This window comes from Phoenix dactylifera, chromosome 7, assembly GCF_051530095.1.
Source record: "Phoenix dactylifera cultivar Ajwa chromosome 7, Ajwa_hap1_PhDact_Kaust_v1.1, whole genome shotgun sequence".
Lineage (NCBI taxonomy): Eukaryota > Viridiplantae > Streptophyta > Magnoliopsida > Arecales > Arecaceae > Phoenix > Phoenix dactylifera.
Window position 1 is genome coordinate 24,451,277 of NC_143196.1, and position 24,356 is coordinate 24,475,632.

General features: G+C 35.4%; 2 protein-coding genes and 1 pseudogene across 7 annotated transcripts; 2 read left to right on the top strand and 1 right to left on the bottom strand.

The window, feature by feature from the left end:
• The first annotated feature begins 682 nt into the window (after positions 1-682).
• Positions 683-1,430, top strand: LOC120107560 (uncharacterized). Its single transcript, XM_039120887.3, has one exon. It carries the CDS (start codon positions 752-754, stop codon positions 1,220-1,222), a length of 471 nt encoding a protein of 156 aa, XP_038976815.3. The 5' UTR covers positions 683-751; the 3' UTR covers positions 1,223-1,430.
• A 4,017-nt stretch (positions 1,431-5,447) lies between these two features.
• LOC108511931 (uncharacterized) lies at positions 5,448-6,245 on the top strand (annotated as a pseudogene).
• Positions 6,246-8,989: 2,744 nt separating this feature from the next.
• Positions 8,990-19,164, bottom strand: LOC120107559 (ribosomal protein S5 domain protein). Of its 6 annotated transcripts, XM_088701344.2 has the most exons (7): positions 18,813-19,164; positions 15,017-15,056; positions 11,951-11,992; positions 11,769-11,864; positions 11,220-11,330; positions 10,998-11,051; positions 9,271-9,408 (listed from the first exon to the last, which is right to left on the bottom strand). In XM_088701344.2, the coding sequence occupies exons 1-7, from the start codon at positions 19,147-19,149 to the stop codon at positions 9,405-9,407; spliced, it is 684 nt and encodes a 227-aa protein (XP_088557470.2). In that variant the 5' UTR covers positions 19,150-19,164; the 3' UTR covers positions 9,271-9,404. The 6 variants fall into 6 exon arrangements, with proteins under 6 accessions (XP_088557469.2, XP_088557468.2, XP_089780476.1 ...); XM_088701343.2 differs by lacking the exon at positions 15,017-15,056 and having other exon boundaries at positions 8,990-9,408; positions 18,813-19,098; XM_088701342.2 differs by lacking the exon at positions 15,017-15,056 and having other exon boundaries at positions 8,990-9,408; positions 11,220-11,313; positions 11,749-11,864; positions 18,813-19,097.
• Positions 19,165-24,356: the final 5,192 nt, after the last annotated feature.

The following is a 24,356-nucleotide window of genomic DNA, read 5'->3' on the forward strand; positions in this document are numbered from 1 at the left end:
AGCAGGACGATCCATTTTGGCTCCCATCAATTAGCTTCACGAATATAAATGAAATCTACTGAAGCATTGAGTCAATACTCAATGAAACCACAGGGTCGGTAAATATTTTAATTTTATCCTAAGTAGGCATATCTTGGTGTCTATTGCCGACGCTGTTTTAGAGTACGTAGCAGTCGGCAGCCTGTAACTCGGCAATTCCCGGGGAATAGCTGGATAGTGGCAATGCTATGCTGCATCTAAAGCTCACCAGATCTAATCAGAAATCTTTATTATTATATTATTTTTAATTCTGAGTATGGCAGGATCGTCAGTGACTAGCGAAAGGCCATCGTTTGTCTACTGAAAACCAGAACCTGTCAAGTGGCTAGCAGGAAAATGTTATAGTGGAGCATCTGAAGGACTGGAATCTCCATTTGGACACTGCAGAGTTAAATAAAGCCAACTAAAGATAGGTGTTCGCTCATTGCTTCCAAGTATTGGTGAAATCTGGTACCAGCAACATCATAATTAAATGAAATCCCCAACCATGCCACCTCTTTTGACATTTGTGGCCGAATGGTTGAGAAGGTGAACAAACCAAAAGCTCCCCTTCCCCGCTGATCACCAACCAAAAGATTGTTTTCTGAACTTCCTTCAACATATCAAGCTATAAAAAGACCAGCATCGCAACTTAATCATCACAGAAAAGATACAAGCCGCAGCTCTTTCTTCCACTCATACGTAGAGATAAGCTCTACGCTCCCGCTTACGTATGGCTTCTCAAACTTGGTGCCTCCTAGCTTTGCTTGTGACGTTGGTGGGCACCGATGGAAGCCATGCAGCACGCCATCTTTTAGATACTGCAGCGCCGGAGACTACTGCACCAGCTACGCCATCCCTACCTTCGATCCCTGCGCTGCCAAAGCCCGTCATACCATCCATGCCGACACTGCCAAAGCCATCTTTGCCTCCAATGCCAACCATGCCTTTGCCAAAGCTTGCGATACCGCCCATACCGGCCGGCCCGATGCCTTCTGTGCCTAAGCCTGCAATCCCTACAGTGCCTGTTATACCAACCATGCCCACTGCAACGTTGCCTCCGATGCCAGCTATCCCATTGCCCACCATTCCTTCCATTCCAAAGAGCATTCCTCCATTGCCTTCGATTCCAATCACCATGCCGTCCATACCTGGTGTCCAGCTGCCACCCATCCCTTTCCTCTCTCCACCCCCAAGCCCGTGAATGCTGCAAACTATTTAAACTGCAGGAAGATGTGGAGTTCTTTTGAGCGAGACGTGTGAGGTTTATTTCGGTTATGTACTGCTGGCTATGTATGCTGTTTGTGCCATGAATCTGAGTGTTTAGCACCTTTATTTGTTTGTTTGTAAGTGCTTTTGTTGGTTGGTTTTTAATGTATTATTCACATATTGGATTTAATCTCTTGGTTTCAGGCCTGTTAGTCACCTTTGCTTTTATAGTTTTTTCTTTTCTTTTTCTCCGTGATTTTCCGATCCATAAGGATGTAAATAGTGGCCCTTTGTCCAAGTATCGTATGTTCTCTGGTTCAAACTATGAGTAATATTCTTTTCAAAAATTAAAGAAGGCCCATGAATCTAGGAGATCAATGCTGCAATAATGTTTTTAGAAAAAGAAGGAAAACGTCAAAAGTTAATTGGGAAAGGAAAAACAAAGAAAACCGAAAAAATGCGAAATCAAACAAGGAATTCACCCACATGACTTGTTTACTTACCATCTCCTTATAAGAAAATTATTTTATTGTGACAATTACATATTTTTGCCCGACAAATATCTAACTGTGATGACAGCTCATATTAGTCACAGATTAGAAGTTTTAGGTCATCTTTTGTGACAATGGAAAATGTCATCACAAAATAATTATTTTAGGTGACAGTATTAATTTCAACAGTCGTCACAACAGGCTGCCACTATATATATTTGAATCCTGGCACCAAACAAAAGTTATAGAGGGAAAAGGAAAAGTCATCACAAAAGCCATAGTTTCTCTTGTGACAAGCAATTCTTTCATCGCTATGAATGTTTCTTTGTGACAAGTTTTTCCATTGTTATGCAAATATATATGTATAAGATCATCTGAATTAAGACCCAAACTAGTTTATTAAGTTGACCTGATTCATTATTTTAAGAAACTCTCCTTCTTGAACATAGACAGAAGGAAGGATTATAAATTTATGTTTCCAGACACTTCTAACTGTTGATTTTAATTTAGAGCACCTTTGGCATCCAATTGAAGAGTTTAAGCTATTATATAATTATGATAAGTTATCATATTCTAGTAGATATTCGATTATGTAAAATAAAATTAATTATCTTAAAATGAATACAATAGTACTTAATAGCTACTAAATCCAAACAGGAGATCAATGTAGTCGGTGAGGTTGGGTCAATTGGTTACACCAGCTTTATATTGAAATATATTTAAAAATTTCAAAAATACTAAAATAAATATGATATCATTAATATGCATAGGTAGTAATAAATTATTCATTTAAATACTAAAATTGGATATTTTTAACAATAACCAGATTTCATGGATGAAGAGGTCATCTATAAGATGATATCTAGAGTCCTATATTATTAGGAAATATTTGATCTAGATAGTTTAATTAGTTTTGTTCTAAAAATGAAGAAAGCTCAAATGATTCCCATATTATTTATTATACATTTATGCAAGTATTTTTGCAGTCTCAGAGAATTGTTATAGCTGCCTTTAGACTAAAGATTTTGACATTAATATCAAGTGGGTCCCGATTTAATAAAATTATGATAATACTTTTTGCGATAATGTATGTTATCACCGAATAAAGGCCTTTATAGTGACCTTTGTTGTCACCAAACAATTAAATTTTATCATCATTGTTGGTATAAGCGAGTGATAAAGTACATATCTTCTAGGGACAAACTTTTCTTATCATAGAAACAAGCATGTTTAATTAGTGTTAATGAAATATTGTCACGAAAGCCTTTGAGCTTTAGTGAAGACATTATTTTTATCATCGTGAAAAAAAATATATGTAAAGACCTTTTGACGATCAAAATCTTGTCACAAGATGATAGGATTTTTGATTTTGTCTTCACTTGCGTTTGTAAAACATCAACAAAGAACTCCCAGGACAAATTTGGTTGAGGTGCACTATGCAATGTATCTTAGTAAAGGATGGATTGGTTAGCTTCGCACAAGGATGCACATTTTAAATTATGTTATTTTGAAATGTAACACATAATTAATTTATAGAATTACCTGCATTCATTGGTTTCGATAGCAAAGTTAATCGTACGTGAGGTCTTTAAACTCTTAATGCAAAACCCCTATGTTACAAATGCCCTTCAGATTAATGGTGCACGTAATGTGCAATTACGGTGCACATCCTAATAATAAACAGTTACATTGAAACCTCGTCACATATCTTGGAACAACAACATGTAACAACTCACTGCGGATTCCAAAAGAGAGGAAAAAACCCTTTGTCATATGTTTAGGCAGTGTGCCGTATGGGAACCAACGTCTTAATGCCACTAAGTTGCTCACGTTTATTTTATTTTATTTTTATTTATTTATTCATTTTTAAGAATAATGAAGTTTCTCTATAGGTTTTAGAATTTTAGATCTTTTATTTCTATTACTTTGAGAAAGCATTTTTTCCATTTTATTTTTTAGAATATAGTTGTCAAATTTGAATTTAGAGAGAACAGTACTAACTAAATTAATGATTAAAAAAAATATCTCTCTCTCTCTCTCTCTCTTGCATGGCCTGGTATCAAGAAACACATCGTCAAGCCTCGCATGATCAGTAGAGTGCATTTTTGGTGGCCAGTATCAACTGCAGGACTTAGATGTAGCTAGAAATGTCTTCATCGGTCCAATCGGGGACATCTGGCGAACTTAACCTTACCCTTTTTCTCTTAAAGCTTTCTGCTCTATCTCGAGAATTTAACACTGTGTGTCATCTCTTAAGCCTTAAGTCTCGTGTCATATGAGCCTTCATTTATTGTAAGAATTTGTTTGAGTGCTCCTAGCCGTCCGCTCGCGAGAGCGCAAAATCACGGTCATGTGAGCCGGGTAGTCTTTTTAGTTCAATGCGTGAACTTATGAGGATCCAAATTGAAAGGGATTGTATCTTTTTTATCTTTCTTCGAAAGAGTCTACCATTCGATCGTATAATGGCAGCTTCAAGATCTATATAAATAGATAAATGAAGTTTAGAATGTTTTGAGTTTTGTGCAGGATGTGATCCACATCGATGTCGCAAAAAGGACCAATCATTTTTTTTTGCACGAAAGATACAATCCAAGCCCAATCCTAATCTGGTGCAATATGATTGTTAGTTAGAGTTTGATCACCTTTCAACTAATCCTCGCACGGCTTCTATGGAGATTGGAGACACATAGCACCATTTTCGTTCTCGAATAGTCTTCAATCATAAAGAATTTGTAAAATAGATACTGATGGGTGTAGTTGATAGGCTGGGGGGGTGTATGATTCGCACAAAAGAATGATTAACCTTCCTTCGAGCAAATCAACCATTGGATCATCCAATAGCTTCTTTGAGATCTACACAGGCATATGAATGACATAATTCAGAGCAATTTGTGATCTATGCAGTAAGTGATCCAATAGTGGATTCATGTGAAGGAAGATGAATTCTTTATTCTTTCGCACGAAAAATACAACCTCGATCCATACTTTGACAAAATCACTAGAATTTGATGCCAATTATTTAGGTTTGAATGCGGCCTGCAGCTCTCCTCCTCTCAATTAGTTATAAAAAATGATAAAATATTTCTAGGGAAAGGAGTTAGTTACTCGGATAAAAAATAAATGAAGCAGTACAAAAATAACACAGAAATCTGATGCAGAAAATGTCACACAAAGTTATCCCTAAGCAAGATTTCTTTTGTTTTTCAATTCACTTGCATCTTTAAATCCAAACAGGGATTTTTTTTCCTTCACTTGCCAAGTCAATGCCTTACCAAAACGGAGTAAAAGAAATCCGCCTGATAATCCAGTCTTTGACAGACAGAATCTCTTCCATGAGCTCGTACATCCCTGTCCTTGGAGTCCTTAGGAGTGAGGAGATGGCCAACCCGGTGTGACCATATCAACACCTATTCCGCTGCAATAGAAAAATATTCCGATTAGAGTTATGCCTGGAATATCGTTAGTCCCTAGCTCCACAAAAACTTTTAAAAGTCTCCCATTATAATAAAAACCAAATAGCTTGTGTTTAGTCGTCACCTGCACCCGATCCTACACTCCTTTAACAACAAAACAACCAAATTTCCAAAAACGCAGGCTAATCTATGACATTTAGAATCAGGAGGATGAGAAGGTGAGCGACCACAAGCTCCAATCCCGTCAGATCACCAACCGAAGATTACTCTCTTAAAGCCCTTCACCTACATAAAAGCCTAGCTGCAGCTCCTAATCTTCACAAAATAAAAAGAAAACCCTACAAGCTCCTTTCTTCGCCTATAGTTTTCTTCATCCATGGCTTCTCGCAGTTGCCTACTCCTAGTTTTGCTTGTGACATTATTTAGCAGTGATGCAAGCTTTGCGGCTCGCCATCTTTTAGACACTTCAGCTCCAGAGGCTGCACCGGCATTGCCGACTTTGCCTCCAATTCCTACACTGCCAAAACCAACGGTACCGTCGCTGCCGACCACCCAGCTGCCTCCGCTGCCATCCATGCCGACACTTCCGAAGCCATCGTTGCCACCGATGCCGACGGTGCCGCTGCCTAAGCTCGCGGCACCACCCATGCCGGCTGGCCCAATGCCTAGCTTCCCTTCCTCGGCCCGCAATTCCAACCAACGTGCCCGTTATCCCCACAATTCCCACCATTAATGCATTGCCTCCGATGCCTAAAACTCCATTGCCAACCATTCCTTCCATCCCTACAAGCATTCCTCCAATGCCATCCGTTCCCACGAACATGCCGTCGATCCCCGGCCTCCAGCTGCCACCCATCCCTTTCCTCTCCCCACCCTCTAGCCCGTGAGCGCCTCAAGATTGTGAAGAACACTGGGAGTCATTTGAGGGTCAGTGGCATCAGTAGTATGAAGAGAGGGGACTTGCAGTTGTTGGTATGAGAGGTTTGAGTATGTTTATATATGTATTGTTTGGTTGGTGAGAGGTCAGTGCATTGATGGTTCTTTTGTCATGTATTGATCATTTCAGTGACTAGAATATTTCTTGCATAGCACGCATTATGGTACAAATTATATGCTTTTGTCTTTGCCTGTTAATAACTAAACTAATAGAATATAATCTTAATGAGATATACAGCATAAAGGATTACAATCAAATGAAACTGAATCTTGAATGAGCCAATCTCCGACGCAACGTATATCAAATTTTAAATATTAAGAATATTGTTTCATGATTAGAACTTTTCAGATGTGTTACTCTGAAAAGAAAACCATTAAATCTCTCAAAATAGAGAGTTGAAACCTTCTGATATTTGCGTGTGACAAAAAAAATTGAGATGTGCATAGCCTATATTAACCATTGCTCTTTTATGCATACTATTTGCCTAACAACTACTTAGAAGACCACATGCAAATCAAGTTTATAGGATTCCCAGGCATACAAAAATCCATAACATATATCTAAAAGTACGCCTTCGTATTTCATCCTCCTAAGCTCAACGACTCGTTCTTGTGACCATGATTACGACCAATTAATTTTTGATCAACTTGTTTTCTTGGTTTCAGAGCTGGGAGAGCTCAGTTGAATCAGAGGAACAAGAGTTGATTGTCCCTTTAATGATACTCAGATGGTGATATCTTTTAGTTTTTCGAGTCGAGTCACAATTTTTCGAATTTTCCAACTGTTAAATGTGTTCCTTGCTCCTCTCATCTCTACTCCTTAGTTGTGCTCAAGCCTCGCAGCCCAAAAACTTGTCTATGACCCACAGCTGCTGGCCTTGGAGACGTTGAGTTCCTAGTTATTACTCAATCCCAAAGCCTAATTCTTCACGTCTTCTGTCATGCATATGAGAAGAGGGGTTATTGTCACAATTGGGGTTTCCTGAAACAAAATGTGAAAATTAGAAATTGGTCTCGCTATTATGTAGTCTTTAGGATGGATAATCATTAATATATTTGTATGATTAACAACACTGACTAATGTCCAACGAAACAAAATCCTCTAATTTGAACCTAACCCGATCCAACCCAACCAACTAGCAAGTTGGGTTCGCAGGACCTGCACCATTTTTACGGACCCAACCATTTGAATTAAACATGTTGGATCGGATCGGGTTATCGAGCTAGGGTCCAAATTGCCACCTATATCACTCTGCACTTTTGTTTGTATCATCACGTCCCGTTCCACATATGAAAGCTGATGCATGATGAACAGGTAAACTAACAAATGACATCTACATTTTGAACATCATTTGTAGAGTAATACTTGTGTCACAATAAGCTCCATATACTGCTTCCTAATTACCATGCATCACCTTTTAAGCCACCAGGTGACATAATCAGTTTTGCAACTAACCATCTTTCTTAGATTACCTTGCCTCCAAAATCTACCACCATTGAGTGCAATGTTTCACTAATTACCCACTGGCTATGCCCAAACATGCAACCACTGCAGCCTTTGTGGGGAAAAAACCAAAGCATTCGAATCTTGCCGTTGAATCAAGACTCGGGCATTGTCTCCGCCACCTTCAAGCATGCTCCCAGGAGAAGGCCTTGGCAAGCAATTGTTGTCTTCAGCCATGATCTGTACTGCTAAGGAATTGGGACGCTCAAATTTTGGAAGGTACAACTGAGGGCACCAACCAAATGGAAAGATTTCTGATCATCTATTTTTTATTATCAGCTTAGACCGTTCATTTGGTCTGACTCATTAAAAAGATATGGTTGGGCTCATCCATGGGTGTTCATATCTATTCTGAATCCAAGAGCTTCAAAGAGTAAAATCCAAAGCAAATCTTAGAATCCTTGGACAAACAATAAGAGGTATCACCTAAAATTAACATTTTAGGCATCACCTAAAATGTGGATTCTGGTGCACTTGACATGAAAAACTAGAAATGGAGTTGTATTTGCTAAATCAAGACGAACCCACAACAAGTGCTTGCAAGGGTTAATGCTTAATTGATAGGCAGGACCTAAACTATTTGGTTCATATTTTCTGAAAAAAGGTGGTGTTCAAGTCTGCTCAAGATGAAGGGGAAAAGATCACCTAAAATTGATTATCCGAAATGAAATGTGAATGATGCAACATCGTGATCTAGATCAGGTACTGCAAGAACATCATAGATTTATTAACATTATACATTGTCATATTTAGTGGAGCAATTAGAAGCTCGAGCATGTAAGAGAAGACATTTAGCAATCGAAGAAATAGGTGTCCCAAATGCTTATTTGGAGAGTAATCTAAATACCATATGGATGCTCTGTTAGTAAAATGGATTTCAGACACCTTGTTATATCCATCACAGAAATACAGACCGCAGAAAAGTCCACCATAAATCTCGGCAAATCAAGGAAAACCATATATTTTGATCCAAGGAAAATTATGCTCATATACTTTCCACAACTGCTTTATGCAACACACCTGTTCTCCATCATTAGTCTTCATAGTCAATTCAGGAAAAGGCCTTCGTAAGTAAATCTATATTTTTATAAGCTCTTTACCATGCAAGTGAACATCTTCTGTTCTAGGATATGTAATTGAAAAAAAACAACTAGAAAAGATCAGCTTAAATCAATACATCCATTGTTAAAGAGAAGTATGGACCAAAACTAACCTGACTAATCATTCAGAAGCAAGGTGACAACAAACATGCAAATTAACATAGATTAAAACTACTTCAATAATATCCAGATTAAAGCTATGATATTATGTTTTATTAACATTCAATATATAAAAAAAATAGGATTATAGATCAAATTGATCAGATTCATATGACTTCATGTAAAATAATATGAACTATTTCTCTGAGCCCCATATCATAATCTGTATACATATCCACTGAAGATCATTATTTTTTTTAATAAAAAAAAGGAACATATGTCTGCTGAAGATGAAGATGAGTCTGATAGGAGAGGATGGTACTACTACCAGAGGTGAATAAATCATTCAGGCTACTCACATAAACTGCTTTGCTTGGTCAACCAAACATGGTTGCTCCAAAGCACTCATCGTCATTTTACCCCCCTCCCCATCCCCCAACACCCCCCCCCCCCAAAAAACAAAAAAAACAAAATCTGTGTTAACGTTTATAGAACTCAATTTTTCTGCTACAAATGGAGTTAATTGCATTCTCCAGGCTCTCAATTTTGTCATGTTCTACTTTAAAGGTGACCATAGTGATACCATCTTTACCAGTATCATAGTCCTGCTTGATGTCCTCAACTTCGAAATGCTTCAGCTGTTACAAACCATGCAGTTCAAAGAAATTGTAAGAGACTTTTTGGGCCCTGTCAGTATATAAGAAACTTTAAATAAAAAAAAAAACCAATAACAATAAATGTCACATTATACTGATGGATTATATGATTGTTTTCTGTACAAAGTAATCCAAATACATACACCAACTGTATCAATATTGGCACATAAACTTAAGCCATAAGTATATGATAGATACAAACATTTACCGGTCACTTACATTGAAGGAAGAGCTCAAGCAACGAAAACAGATAAAACTTCACCTAAAAAGATTCTCAACAGTAATTTACGCAAAGTTAGGGAAGAGTACAACAGTAAGAGTGAATTTCCATTCAGTCTTCTATTTCTGCCCCATTTAATCTAACCACTTCATGTCTAGTCTGTATGGCAAAGTGCACTTAGCCACTAATGTATACAAGACAGTTATCATTATTTTCTTAGCACACAGTACTAGATTTTTGCCCCTAAAGTAATTATTACAAAGTCCAATGATGGTCAACATTTTACAATTGGCATGCACTATTTGATTATAAAGATCACATACCCTTAAAAATAATGTCAATCATAAGTTGATAAAATTCTCATCACATAATGTTATAAAGATAGGGGTAATATGCAACATTCCATTGATCAAGGAAGCCTCCAAATAGAACTTACCTTATTTTAGTGAGTCCATATTAAGCTACCTGGTATTAAAGTTTTAATTGTTTTGTAATAATGAAACAACAAACAGAGAGACAACAATATATATGCAAGGCCTATTAAATTAGCCGATTCATTAACTTGCTGTATCTTGATAAGCCCAAAATAGAATACTTGGTTTTAAGAGCCAGACTATCTTGCAAAATTGAAACCAAAAACACAAGCTAATGATTTGTTGTGAGAACTGAGAACCTTCTATATTGGGTATTGCACCAACTTCAGGTTCAAAATCCCTTTGTCCTACCTCATACCTACTTTTAAGCTTCCAAACTATCTTTAGCTAATATTACTAGCTAATTACTAGTTAACTGACACATATTGTTTTCTTTTCTATTATTACACATCAAAACAGCAAAATCATAAAAAAAAAAGGTCTGAGATAACATTTTCAGTAAAATAATTAATTTTTCAAAAAATTTCCAATGCCCGCTGCTGCCTGATGTCTCCGAAACATGACCTGGGATAGCACAGAAGCTCTTCAATTCATGGCTTTCTTGGCGGGTATGTTCAGAATAATAGGTTGTTATAAGAACAGTGAAAAATTCTCAATTTATGGAGCATGGAAACTGCTATGGAGATTAGAGTAGTATGTTCATCCCAAAATCAACATACTCAGGAATGACAGACTTTATGACAAAGGTCTACGTATGACTAAAGATATAGATAGTATTAAACCTTTGCCATGTTGCATGTGAAAAAATAAATAATGCAGTGATAAAACAGTGCATTTAAGGGAGCACAGTATCTGATCGAATAGAAAAGCTATTTGATGTCTTAATATGTTAAATTAGATACATTCAGGAATCTCAATTAGGTCAGTTTCACGAAATACGATGACAAATTAACATGCTTCAGTGGTTAAATACATACCTGATGATACACTCCACCCAACAAATCAAATGGAATCTCCATACCAATTGGAGCCTGAAATTAGGGTTTAGGGTTTAGATATATGTCCGGATATTATAAGGAGTTGTAACAAGAAAAATGATAAGTTGATCAGTCAAACTAGTCTCTTCTAGTTTCCTTTTTTGCTTATAAAACCAAATAAACAAAACAGAGATAAGAAGCTAAACTTTGAGGGCATAGCACCTTACTTTGGGTTTCACAACACAAGTTGCAGCACCTTTTAGGCATTCTGAAGCAACACCAGCATAGGCCCTGACCAATCCTCCAGTTCCCAGCTCTATACCCCCGAAATACCTACAAGTAAGTGTTAGAGGTTACCAACTAAAAGCAAGATTTCAGTTCATGGGTACAAATAATAGTAGGCATGGAAGAAAATAACACATGATTTCTAAATATCATCACAAGAGTGCAAGACAATTAGTTTGATAATACTTGAAGGTATAAGGATACCATGCACAATTTACCATATAAGAAGTCATTACACTGAAAGAACCTACCAGATGCAAAAAGTATAGATATAATTTAATATTGATAATCATCACAATGTATCCATATTTGAACTCTAAAAACATATATTTCTAGATTGTAGCATCAACAAGTAACAGCTTATGCATTCCTATTGGATTAAACAAAATCGTTGATAGATTGTTAGGTTTCAAGAGAAAAGAAAACATTATCTACAGAGCAATATACATTAGAGAAAAATGATCACCTGATCACAACAACCATCACCTTATCAATTCCAGAAGAGACAATGGCTGAATATATTGGTTTTCCAGCTGTACCTGATGGTTCTCCATCATCATTATACCGGTATTGCTCTCCAAGCTATATGAATAAGCATGTTAATTATCATAAGAAATTGTTGAAGCACATAAACTTCTGTGGACCATTAGAGAAGGGGGAACGGTCACCTTGTAGGCCCAGCAATTATGAGTAGCTCGAGGATCTTGGACCTAAGTTCATAAAATTAAAACAAAGCCAATCAAAAAATTATACAATAACTATTCCCTTGATATCTGTAGAATTCATAAGAGACAACAATGTACTCATAAAATGCAACCACCATAACTAAGCTCCAATAATTTCTGACATTTCATCAAGTCAAACAAAGGGATAGATGTCTACCACCCAATTTTTTTAAGATTCTAGGAATAAATATTTACTTATTGGATAAATAATTGTAGATGTTACATCAAGAAAGAAGAAGAATGCAATAGGCTCTTGAGGAGAGGACAAGCATAGAGGCTCAGATATCCCAAGGGGAAGATAAGTATTTCTCCACTTCTGGAAAAGTATACTAGTAGCTAATTTTCACCAATTTGTGGCTTGATTCCATATGAAGCATCCAGAGTCCAGACATATTGAAGTTTGGTTCTTACAAGTTTTAAGGCATATAAATCACGACTAATAGTATGGATCCTTAATTTACACGTCCTATCATGCATTATAGCACACAAGAACTACTACCAATATCCATTTTTGTGCCTAATCAAAGCATGCATAGGAAGCATATAATCTTATTTTTCTACAGACATTTTGTGCTGCAGAACACAATCAATGGTAAAGATCTTTAAATTTGAATGTCCAATCATTGACTTAAAAGTCTAGAGAAAAGTGAAAATCATGTAGTCCAACTCTCTCTCTCTCTCTCTCACACACACACACAAACATATGTGTGCATGCACACCACACACACGCATATGCACATTTGCAAGCATCATGGTCAAGGCAAGGATCTGCTAGACATCCTAAGGCCTATCTATCATGTACATGGTCATGTAAGAACCCAAAAACTATTTCAACTCTATACCCTATTTCCAATCAAATCTAAGCTCACATCTTGCACATGAAAGCAGAGAGGAAACATCAAACTCTCAAGTTGAACATCGATTTACAATGCATAAAAATAAGCATGGGTATGGAGACAATCCAGGTTTAGATTTTACATATATAATTTCTTGCAAGAAATTGATGAGTTATGCCGTAGAAGAAGATAAACACATTGATACATGAACCAAGAAAAAAAAGAAAGAAGAGGGGGAGGTGTTTTGAAATTGCACAAAACTTCTATATTTCAACCATGATGGAGTAGTTTCAAGTATATCTGATGTTTGAAACCATATAGTTTAGAAGCTTCATGTAACACACATCAAGGAGTAGACGCCATAAAAGCATTCCTTCAATGGCATGATCGTAATTACAAGGAAACAGAAACTACAAAATGTACCTATAATCATAGTTCCCAATCCCTATGGCATGACCAGCAGGATACTGGGATGGGGGGCCATCCCATGTGTCACGATGGAACTGTCCCACCATTGTCGCAACATCCTGGTCGGTGCAATGTAAAACATTCCTATCCCAAGTATCAAGAAAAACCAAGATGACCACATCCCATGGGATTTAAAACCTTGCCTATAGTATTTGTTTTATCCCTTGGTAAAGAAAATCTTGGTGAGGTGACATGATAGAGAGCAAAAAGTTTCTTTGACAAGGACTACTTGGATAGGGCCAAAGGTTTAAGGAGAAGAATTAAGAGCCTAAGAAGAGTCATATTAGTATATATGTGTTTGCTAATCAATTTATAAATAAATTGTACACTCTATTTATCATTTCAATATTTTATAATTTCCCGTTTTTGTGTGTTGATTTGTTTCAATATACCACTTTTGTAAAGTATCTCACATCCAAATTTATCATATACAACAGTTTCCAAAGTAAGTCACAACACGATCAGACTTGGGGCTCATCCCAACACTACAACCTCATATTTCCTGTTCCACAAAAATAGGAACATAAGTATCCTAAATTATACTACCACCAAACCTCTTTAAATCAATTTTTACATTTCTGTATTTGCATCACGTGGCTTAACTAACTAATAAGAAAGAAAAAACAAAAATAATCATATCGCTATCTTATTTTTTATTTTTTATTCAACTGAAAGATTTAGAATATTTTTTAAAAAAGGTTAAGAAGATTGAATGCTGGTTTCCTATTGTTTTTCAAGGATAGGTACTGATAAATATGGAATTCTTCCCTTACAACATGTGAGCAAGAAACACGATGTTGGATGACATTCCTATGCTTCAAAAACATTTTATTTTAACAAGGAAATTTTCTTTCTTTTTATGGTTAATGGGTATGAGAAATCAAAATTAGCACCTTCCAATATGATATACACATTTGGAAAATAAGCAAACTGATCTAACAGCAATGGAAGTACATTTCATAATCAATATTACTAATACCTGATAGTTTGTGCTTAAGTAATTCATGCTTCTACAACAACTAGTTTAAAAGAATGTGCAAATGTATGTGGTTACTAAAGTATTTCATATATAGGATAAATTTTAGGGTTTTTTGCATATATACCCTCCTAAATATTGAAATTTATATGAATACCCTCCTAAAATTGATATTTGCATATATATCCTCAAAAACACTTGTTTTGCATATATACCCTTTTTTTTCTTGCATACGTACCCACATCATGTAACATCGTTAGAAATTAGTTCACATGCAAAAAATTCTAATTTTATTTTTGTCTATTTCAACTTGTTTTAGTACCTGGATTAGTCGTGCCTGCTCCTTAATATTTTCTACAAAATATTACTCAAGAACAAGATAGATTCAACAATTAGATAACAAAAGGAGTTATGAAAATTCTTTCACTAATCATGAGATTATTCTATTTTATTCTTCTTCATTTATGACAACCATTATATCTTATTCCATCAAAAACTAGCTTGTAATATTTATTGTTATAAATGCATATATGAGGGTATATATCAAAATATAGAACGAGATTAGAATATCTTAAAGGCGCACAATAGATTGCAAGCTTCTTTGCTACTACTGTGCTCATGAGTGGAAGAACAACATCAGACATCCCCAAGCAAAATCATTGAGGGCTTCAAAATCCTTTAGACTTACTAACAATCTTCGTGGCCATATGATAGAAAATCATCCCTTACGTTGTGTACCTTAAGCCACTTTTCTTTGGAGCTTCGATTTCTGGAAGAAAAAAAGATTTAGTGTACGGGGTCCATTTTGTCACAGCAATTTTAAATCAGCCATCAACCTGCACATGAGAAATTTTCTAGCTCTAAAAGATAAACATAACAAATCTCATACACTAAAATATAGATGTTGCAAATCTCGCACAAAACTTCTCTTTAAACAATCCATAAAACTAAAAGCAGGATCTAACTATTTTCATGTTAAAAGGATACAATGAAGGGAGAACTTCGGCGGCAATAAGAGGATCTTAGATTCCGATGGCAAAACTCCGACGGATGGAAGAGAGGGAGAAAAGCTGCCTATAGTGAAAAAGAGAGTCGACGGAATAATTTTGATTTCAGACGGAGGAGCGAAAGAGAAAGATTTAAAGAGATCAAAAAATTTCTCAAAGAAGGTAAAAATATTACTTTCCAGCAAGAACAGTTAATCTGTTACCTGCTTTACGAATAAAAAGATAATTTCATAATTTTCATTAATTTTTAATTTAAATAAATATGATTTTGGCCGATCACGTTAGTTGAATCGCTATGTCAAAGATATCCATATAAACATAGTGTTTTGTGAAAGCATGCACGCAAATATTAATATAGGAGGGTATTCATGCAAATTTCAAAATTTAGAGAGATATTTATGCAAAAATTCAAGAATTTTTTTGTGTGTATATCCTCCTAAATATAAAAAATTACATAAATACCCTCGCAAAATTACTATTTGCATGTATACCCGTATAAATATTTTTTTTTTTTTTGCATGCTTACCCATTAAGAAGTTTTCAGTCATTTTAAATTTAAACCGCTAACTTAACAGCATTAGATGGCATGGGTGTATATGCAAAAGAAAAAAAAAGGAATGATATACATGCAAAACGAGTGTCTTATGATAGTACACATACAAATATTTATTTTAGGAGGGTATTCACGCAAATTTCAATATTTAGGAGAGTATGTACACAAAAAATCCTAAATTTTAAAAAGTTTTAGCACCGATTAGGTGCTTGTATGCCTTCCTCATGAAATCTTTTTGGTATTTACATTCTCAATCTAGATAAGCTTAAGTTTTACTATGACCAACAAATCAATGTGAACTTAGATTTTGAAGGATGTGGAGCTCTTAGTATGCATAAAATCATGGAAATCCCAACTCAAGCAGAATTTCACCCATGGATTCCTCAAGGTCCAGCATGTTAGGATCCTTTCATAAAGAAGTTCAGAATTGTTTAAACCTCTAAAAGAGAAATCTAATTAGGGTTATTATGAGAGCTCAAAGTTGGAAAATATAAGCACTTTTATTTACTATTAGGATAAGAGTAACCTGATTGTTCCATTTTTGTCTTTGGATTGGAATGAAACCAAATTACAAAACTTAAGAACCTCGATGTTTATACATAACAGTTGCTGGATGCTTGTACTAATTCTGAAGCAAATAATGAAGGTTCGTCACAGTCTAGTGTGACTACATGTCTTAAGTCACATTACACTACATACATGTGGAACTTTTACAAAAAGACTTGAGGAAGCTTAATTAGAAAATTCTTTTAAAATCAATGAAAGCAGCCTACTTATGAAACATGTGCATGGTTACAAGATACAAATACAACTTGATACACATACCATAATATGACAAATTTTAAAATAGTATAATTTATACTTTATACAATAAAACCAACATCCATAAAATTTATCATTTGCTCATCACCAAAATCCATGGACAGCTACTAATAAAACATTAATGCAACATAAACTAAACGAGAATTCAATTGGTCAAGACATAATGCAATCAAAAACGGAATCCTCAAAACCACGAAATAATGTCTGAGGGTCATGGACTTATGGTCCCAATCTTCCATTTATGTCAAAGATAATAAAATTATATCAATTTCGATAGAATGATGTTTTGTTATTAAGATGGGCGGAATGGAGCTGCTGTAGTTCTAGGGCCAAGCCTTTCTATTCTAATTGCTAAGAGTGGAATGCTAATAGGTGATGATAAGAATGATAATCTCACATCCTCACATTGATAACGATAGGGCCACTAGACATGACAATGATGATGATGTTGCTTATGCATAGGTCCAACAAGACATGTAGAACATTTCCTTAATAGACCAACTTTGACTATCCACACTGAGGATATTGGTCATGATGCTTAGGCATAACCTAATCAAACTAAGCTATCAGGAATCTCTCAGTGCCTTATCCTCATACTGTGACTCATCTCAAGTTTCCCAATGCAGGAGATGTTTTACCTGTAATATGGCTAGCACAACATTTATGCTTATAATTCAGATGCTAAATGAGAGATAAGACAAAGGAAATGGCTAACACAATATTTATACTTATAATTCAGATACTAAATGGGAGGTAAGATAAAGGAAACAAGAAGTTTCAGCATGATGATCACAGAACTAGATCCTATGAAAGACACCATCATGCATGAAAGCTATGCTGGTGGAGCTTAATACAATTCAAATTGAAAGACATATGGACTTCACATGAGGCAAAGAGTTCCGTAAATCTATCATAATAATGGCAAAACATTGCCTCGGACATCCTATATTTACTCTGAAGATGCCTCACCTTCTAAAAAGTCAACAAGGAGCCTACTACCTGAAGTTATCACACCTACAGCTATTCCTCAGCCACTAAATGCCAACTGTATGTCAACATATAGACATGGCCTGAACTTATAGGTGCAGCAACACCAACGGTCTCTGATGTTAATACTGATCCCTTGAGTATATAGATGTTGTGAGTGGGCACTATGACTACTACTCTAGTACATAAGACATTTAAAATAAGTATAAATTTAGGATCTAGCATATCGATATGGACCAAAGATAATATTTACAAACTAAGTTGATATATGATTTAGTGGAACGAAGAGGTTTTGACAATTCTTTTCACAATCAGCATGCCTTTTAAGTTACTTATCAAATTCTTTTAAGTATTTTTAAGTAATTACATATTTTCTAATAACTTTTAAATTTAGCTTCTCTTCTTTGTTTCTGTGTATATGGTTACGCATGGTGAAATTTCGCCTTAGTCTTCATGACAGACTTTGCCAAATACTATAATGTCAGATGTTGGAACTTTTTATCAGCAATCAGCATTCTTCCTTCTGCAATCTCGGATGCTATAAATTAGAGCATTTTTTTTCTGTTGGTGAATCTATTTTAAATGTCACAACTTCACTAATATCTTGAACCATCCAAGCAAATCTTTCATGAGTTCATTTTAGCTGCAAAACTATCTGAAAGCAACAACTCATAATCTAACCTGATGCCCATTATTTATTTGATAACATATCATGCAATTTCTCTGTAGCAACAGAAATTTTTTAGAAGTGATGGTTCCTAAGTCTACCAGTCAAGCAGCATCAAATATTGAATTTACAATATATAATAAATACCAAGATGTAATATAGCCAACTTGGTTCCAACACATCTAACAAAAAATTATAATCAACCGGGATAAAAAACTATCAGAAGAATGATCATTTCAAATAACCATTAGATGGTCGATACAATTACAACAAAGAGATATTTACCAGACGAGAACATATAATCCACACAAATCCAACCTAAATATCAAAACAAAATGATAAAAATTTGAATTAAAGAGTAAAACAATTGTCCTTTTGGTACCTTTGACATTTAGGAAAAATCCAACCCTAGTATCGAAAGGAAATGATAATATTCGAATTATATCGTGACAAGACTAGAAGAACCAAAGAAAAGAGCAAGAAGGGAACCTCGGAGAGGAAGGAGTGGGCGGAGCGCTCGTCGGAGATGGGGGCGGCGATGGCGATAAACTTGCTCTTCTTTATCTCGCGCTTGCAGGTCGCCCGTTCCTTCAGCGTGGTGTACGGAGACGGCGACGACGACGACGACATCGGGCGAAGATTTCCGGCGCCGGCGAGCAGCGTCGCAGCAGCGTCCGCTCTCGAGGCGGTGAGGAGGAGCGCAGGGGAGCAGAGCCAAGGCGATATTCTCAGCGCCATTTGGGATCGGGCCGTTTAAAGCCGCCTTGGGTCCGTCCGTTTTTGTCCATCCGTTCACGATATCTAATGCACCGAAGGCTGCGATCATGTCCACGACGCATGCCGGTGCTCAGGATGGATCAGACTGGTGTTTGCAAAACGAGACTAGAACGTACCCAAAACCACACTGTACTCGTATTGCACTGGTATATATACAGAAAGCAATACTGATCAAATTGATAGACTTATATTTTCTCAATTTTTATTTGATAAAATATGAATATACATTGATATTCATCAAATGTTCAAAATGTTATATCTTTTATTTTTTGTCAACCAACATTGACATTATGAGTAGAAGTGTAGAGAGAGAGAGAGAGAGAGAGAGAGAGAGGGAATATATATATATATATATATATATATATATATATATATATATATATATATATATATATATATATATATATATATTGGGATAGATAGATAGATATATAGAGATAAATGTTATTTATAAAAATAATATATTATTTTTATAATATTTTTCCATTAAGTTTGCATTATTTTTAATATTTTTTTTATTTTTAAAAATAAATATATCATCTATGAAGGTGCTAGCTTATCAAATCGTTAAAATGTTACAAAATGCTATAAGATTGAATCCTACCTTCAACGATGCTCTGAGAGTTATGTGTATTTGAGAGAATCTACTCCCATTGTGTAGCTTATTGTCTAGAACCCTTTCTATTAAAAATAAATATATTATTTATAAATATTAATATAAATAAGTTCAAATATGTGTATATATGTTTGTATATGTGTGTATTTATATGTTTATACTTTTCCTTAGAAGCAGGTATAGAAATATATCAGGTCAGATAGTTATTTGATTTTGATCTATTTCATTTCTAGCATGAGAGATGCATAATCTTTGGCAATTTATAGATAATTATAGTCAACATATATATAAGCTAGACTTGTGCAAAACGGGCTCCTTCGCCTTGTCCTGGTCTGGCCGAAGTGAATGACTTTGGGCAGATTCAGCTCGATGGACTGAGCATTAGGCCTAAACTTTCAAGCCTGATTGAAAACCAGGTATTCCTAAGCTGACAAAATTTTAACCTAGTCCAATATATAATTTATATTTCTTAGTTTATGACTTTATATTATGTTATCGTTGGCCTCTTTTTTGAATATAAGAGAGAAAGCAACAAATTAGGTGGCTGGATGCAGGTGTGCTGTTGGTTCTCATCAGAAAGTATAGAGAAATCGTGGAATCTACCACTTTGAATCTTCAAGGATTTTTACTATTAAAATATTATCCAACCGAGCAACAAGGATGGTAGATTAGACTGTAAACTAGGCGACAGGCAATTTAAGATAAGCATAAAATTTACTCAAAAAATAAATATAAAAATTTCGTTAATTTTAATGGTTGGAAAATGATCCTCTTCACAATTACAACCTTATATTCATATATAATTTTCTATAATTGTTATGATAGATGGTCCATTCCTATTCTGATATATGTCCTCGCCATTTCATAGCTAGGTTGCTTAGGACAGTTATCATCCCTTCCATTATCTAGACATTACTCCTCATTCCTCACGATCTAGATCTTGGTAACCCTTTATCAATTACTCCATTCTACCAAAATACTTCGTTCCAGGCCAAAGACTCATCCTCTTAATTTGTAACTGAAGTCCTTTTGAAGATTGCCTCACATACTGATGCATGGTGCTTTATTCAAGCTCGGTCATTGTCACAACCCAGGATCTCACATAAAAAGGCTAGCCGGAAGATATTGTTTGGGTTATTTAATTCTGTATAAGTACCTAAAATCTACCCTCGATATGGGACTAAACACACGCCCCGCACGAATCCTCACAGTTTCCTATTTAGTATTCGGTCTCATGTATGGTATCTAACTCCTAATCTACGCTCAGTCTGTCATCTAGTAGTTGGTCTATGCTAGGTATATGCCTACTATGCTTGGCCTGTCCTTTGGACTGCATCTTAACACTCGTTCCATTTTCCACAATATGGACAAGGTCTCCAAGTACTTGGCAGTTCTCATCATTCCCAGAAGTCAGCGCTTCTCGGCCAATCTCTGTTGATGTCACAAAATCTGTAATCGATCGCTCATGGCTCTTGAGTATTATAGCACGGATGTGGTGAAATTGTTATTATTATTTTATATTTATGTTATATTTTAACTCCTATTTTAAGGCCGAATTGGCCTTGTCAGCTCTGGTTCAAGCATGTTCCTACTTTATCAGACAGGACTTAGGCTATGTTTCTATGCCAAAGTTCAATCCAGAAACTTAAACTAATAGATGTATGAGACTAACTAGAGTTTCTATCTCATGTGGGACTACTCCTAATTCCTAAACATGCTGATTCTGTTGAGGAAAGTGGGTTCTAACAAAAAAACAAAAAAACAAAAAAAACAAATGTAGAACAATTCAAGGCTATGAGGCGCCTAAAATCGCTTTCTTTAGAGTGATATTTGCTCCCACTCAAAAGAGTTTGCTACTAGGTTCCTAGCAAATCACTCCCAGGACATAACAGGGCCTTTTAGGAAAATCTGCAAATAGCAATTTTGAAGCGATCTCAAAAATTTTGAGCATATCCCACAAACACACTTTTAATTGCTCTTGGCCTTAATTTGGTTCTCTTTAGATCGGGAACTCTATAAAAGGCCAAACACCCCCACACTTTAAAATAGTCTAGATTTGGTTTTCTTCCCTTCCACAATGCATATGGTGAAATTTGCATTGTTCTAGATGGAATTCTATTGTGAACATGACATGTAGTGAGCAATGCTTCACCCTACAAATTTAAAGATAACTTAGTATTTAAAATTATTGCATTAACTATGTCAATTAAAGTCATATTCTTTCTTTCAACCAAACCATTTTGTTGAGATGTATACAATGCTAATTTTTGGTGGATAACACCATGCTCTTCACAATAAGCAGAGCATTCATTAGGAAAATATTCTCCACCTCTATCATTGAGAAGAATTTTAATTTTCTTTTCCTTTTGATTTTCTACTTCCGCTATATAATATTCAAAGAAGTCAAATGCTTCATTTTTGCTTCTCATTAAATACACATATATGTATCTCGAGCAATCATCTATATATGTTATAAAGTACCGTTTGGCACCTCTTGATAGAATTCCATTCGATTCACAAATATCAAAATGTACCAATTCCAATATTTGAGTGTTTCTTTCCACCTTTGGAAAAGGCTTCTTATTGATTTTTGTTTGAATGTATATTTCATACTTATTATTGTCTTTATGCATATAAGAAATGTATCCATGCTTATACATAAAATGTAATGACTTAAAATTTAATTGTGCTAGTCTAGCATGCCATAAAAAGCAAGAATCAACAATATAAGCAGAATGTGAAGATACTTTATTAATATTATCGGGACTGAGTTTAAACATACCATTACAAGAATAACCCTTCCCAACAAAAATCTCATTCTTAGAAAGGACCACCTTATCAAATTCTAGAATAGCTTTAAAGCCTTTCTTACATAACAGACTAGCAGATACAAGATTTTTCCTAATTTCTGGGACATGCGGGACATTTAACAAAGTTAGTTTCTTTGCAGATGTAAATTGAAGTTCAATGGCTCCTTTTCCAAGGACTTTTGAAGGGTTGTAATTTTCTATTGGTACATCTTGACCAATAGCAGCACCTTCATAACTCTTGAATTGATCTCTATCGTTGTAAACATGAACTGTAGCGCTAGAGTCAAGCCACCACTCAGATGACTTAATGGTCGTTTCCATATGTATTTGTAATCATACTAATTTGTATTACAAAAACCATAGCAATAGGATCTTTTATCTCTTCTTCCACCATGTTTGCATTGTTTTCATTGTTGGCTGAACTTGGACGGACTTTCTTTTCATTGTGATGATGCTTGCACTCACGAATATAGTGGCCTTTTTTTCCATAATGATAACAAATTTTATTTCTTTTATTGGATTTGCTATTCTTCTTGAAGCCAGAACCTTTCTTTTGCACTTAGAAAAATTTCTGACTTTTTTGGTTTTTGTTAGACCCGTTTTCACTAACATAATTCACGTTAGAATTTAGATACATGACATCATATTTTCTAGTTTTTTCTACAATCCGTAGATACTTTTGTATCCGTTCTATGTTGAAATCTTCTGTCACATGCAGAAGTTTCTTCCTATAATCATTCCAAGTGGGAGAAAGTTTGCAATATTTGCCCCCACTTGAAGTGACTCAGGAATAATAATTTTAAGATCATGGAGTCTACTAACCAAAACTTGCAATTCATGCACTTGATCCATGATTAGTATGTTATCAATCATCTAAAATTCAAAATATTTCAGAACCAGAAATTTATCCATACCTTGCTTTTCAGTTGTATACTTCTCCAATGCTTTCCAAATTTCTTGCAGAGACTTCAGAGAGACATAGAGATATAGAGATGATTAGACAATGTGTTCAAAATATGGCCTCGCCTTGACAAACAAATTCATCATCCTCTCGCTTCTTTCATTCTTCGTTGACTTGATCAAAATCTTGTGGAGTTTCAGGAGGAATTGGTTGTAGACTTGCATCTAACACATAAGCAATTTTCAATGCAGTGAGAATAAACGTCATCTTGTCTTTCCAACGAGTGAAATTAGTTCCATCAAATCTACTCGACAAAATCTTGATTCATGACTCTGAAGACAGTATTTGATTCAAAAGCCATTGCGAATATCACCTTAAAATTATTGAGGAAAGTGGGTTCAAACAAGAAAATAAAAAAATAAAATTATAGAACAATTCAAGGCTTTGAGGCGCGTAAAATCACTTTCTTAAGGTGATATTTGCTCCCACTCAAAAGAGTTTACTAGCAGGTTTCTAGCAAATCACCCCTAGGATATAACAAAGCTTTAAGGAATTCTGCAATTCTCCAGAAAACTGTTTTAGAAACTAAAGGAAAATAAAAGTCTCTGATAGAATTGCTGAAAGTGCGGAAAGAAATAAAAATTGCATACCAAAATCTTGGGCAGGACACTCTATTTATAGAGACTTGATGCCCCTTCCCAATTGGTGCATCTCCTATTTCAGAACAATACAATTTTTTGGTGCATCTATTGGCATCAAAACGATGTACCAATTCGATACAATTCTTGCCAAACAGATATTTTAAATTGCCACAATTTTCGCTCTCATGAGACACTATTCGTAACCGTCTAAAGTCGTGAAGCAAATAACCATTTGATTTTCTTGCATGTTTTCTCTCTGCCGCACAGATCGCCAAAACTTTCTAATTT

Bases quoted from the DNA above. Each gene is read 5' to 3' on its own strand.
- LOC120107559 (XM_039120886.3), bottom strand. From the start codon at position 19,061: ATGGCGCTGAGAATATCGCCTTGGCTCTGCTCCCCTGCGCTCCTCCTC. The intron at 11,865-11,950 runs GTGACCGTTCCC...TTATTCATATAG, and splicing joins ATAATTGCTGGGCCTACAAG to CTTGGAGAGCAATACCGGTA. The intron at 9,409-10,997 runs GTATGTATTTAA...GGTTTGTAACAG, and splicing joins TGGGTGGAGTGTATCATCAG to CTGAAGCATTTCGAAGTTGA.
- LOC120107560 (XM_039120887.3), top strand. From the start codon at position 752: ATGGCTTCTCAAACTTGGTGCCTCCTAGCTTTGCTTGTGACGTTGGTG.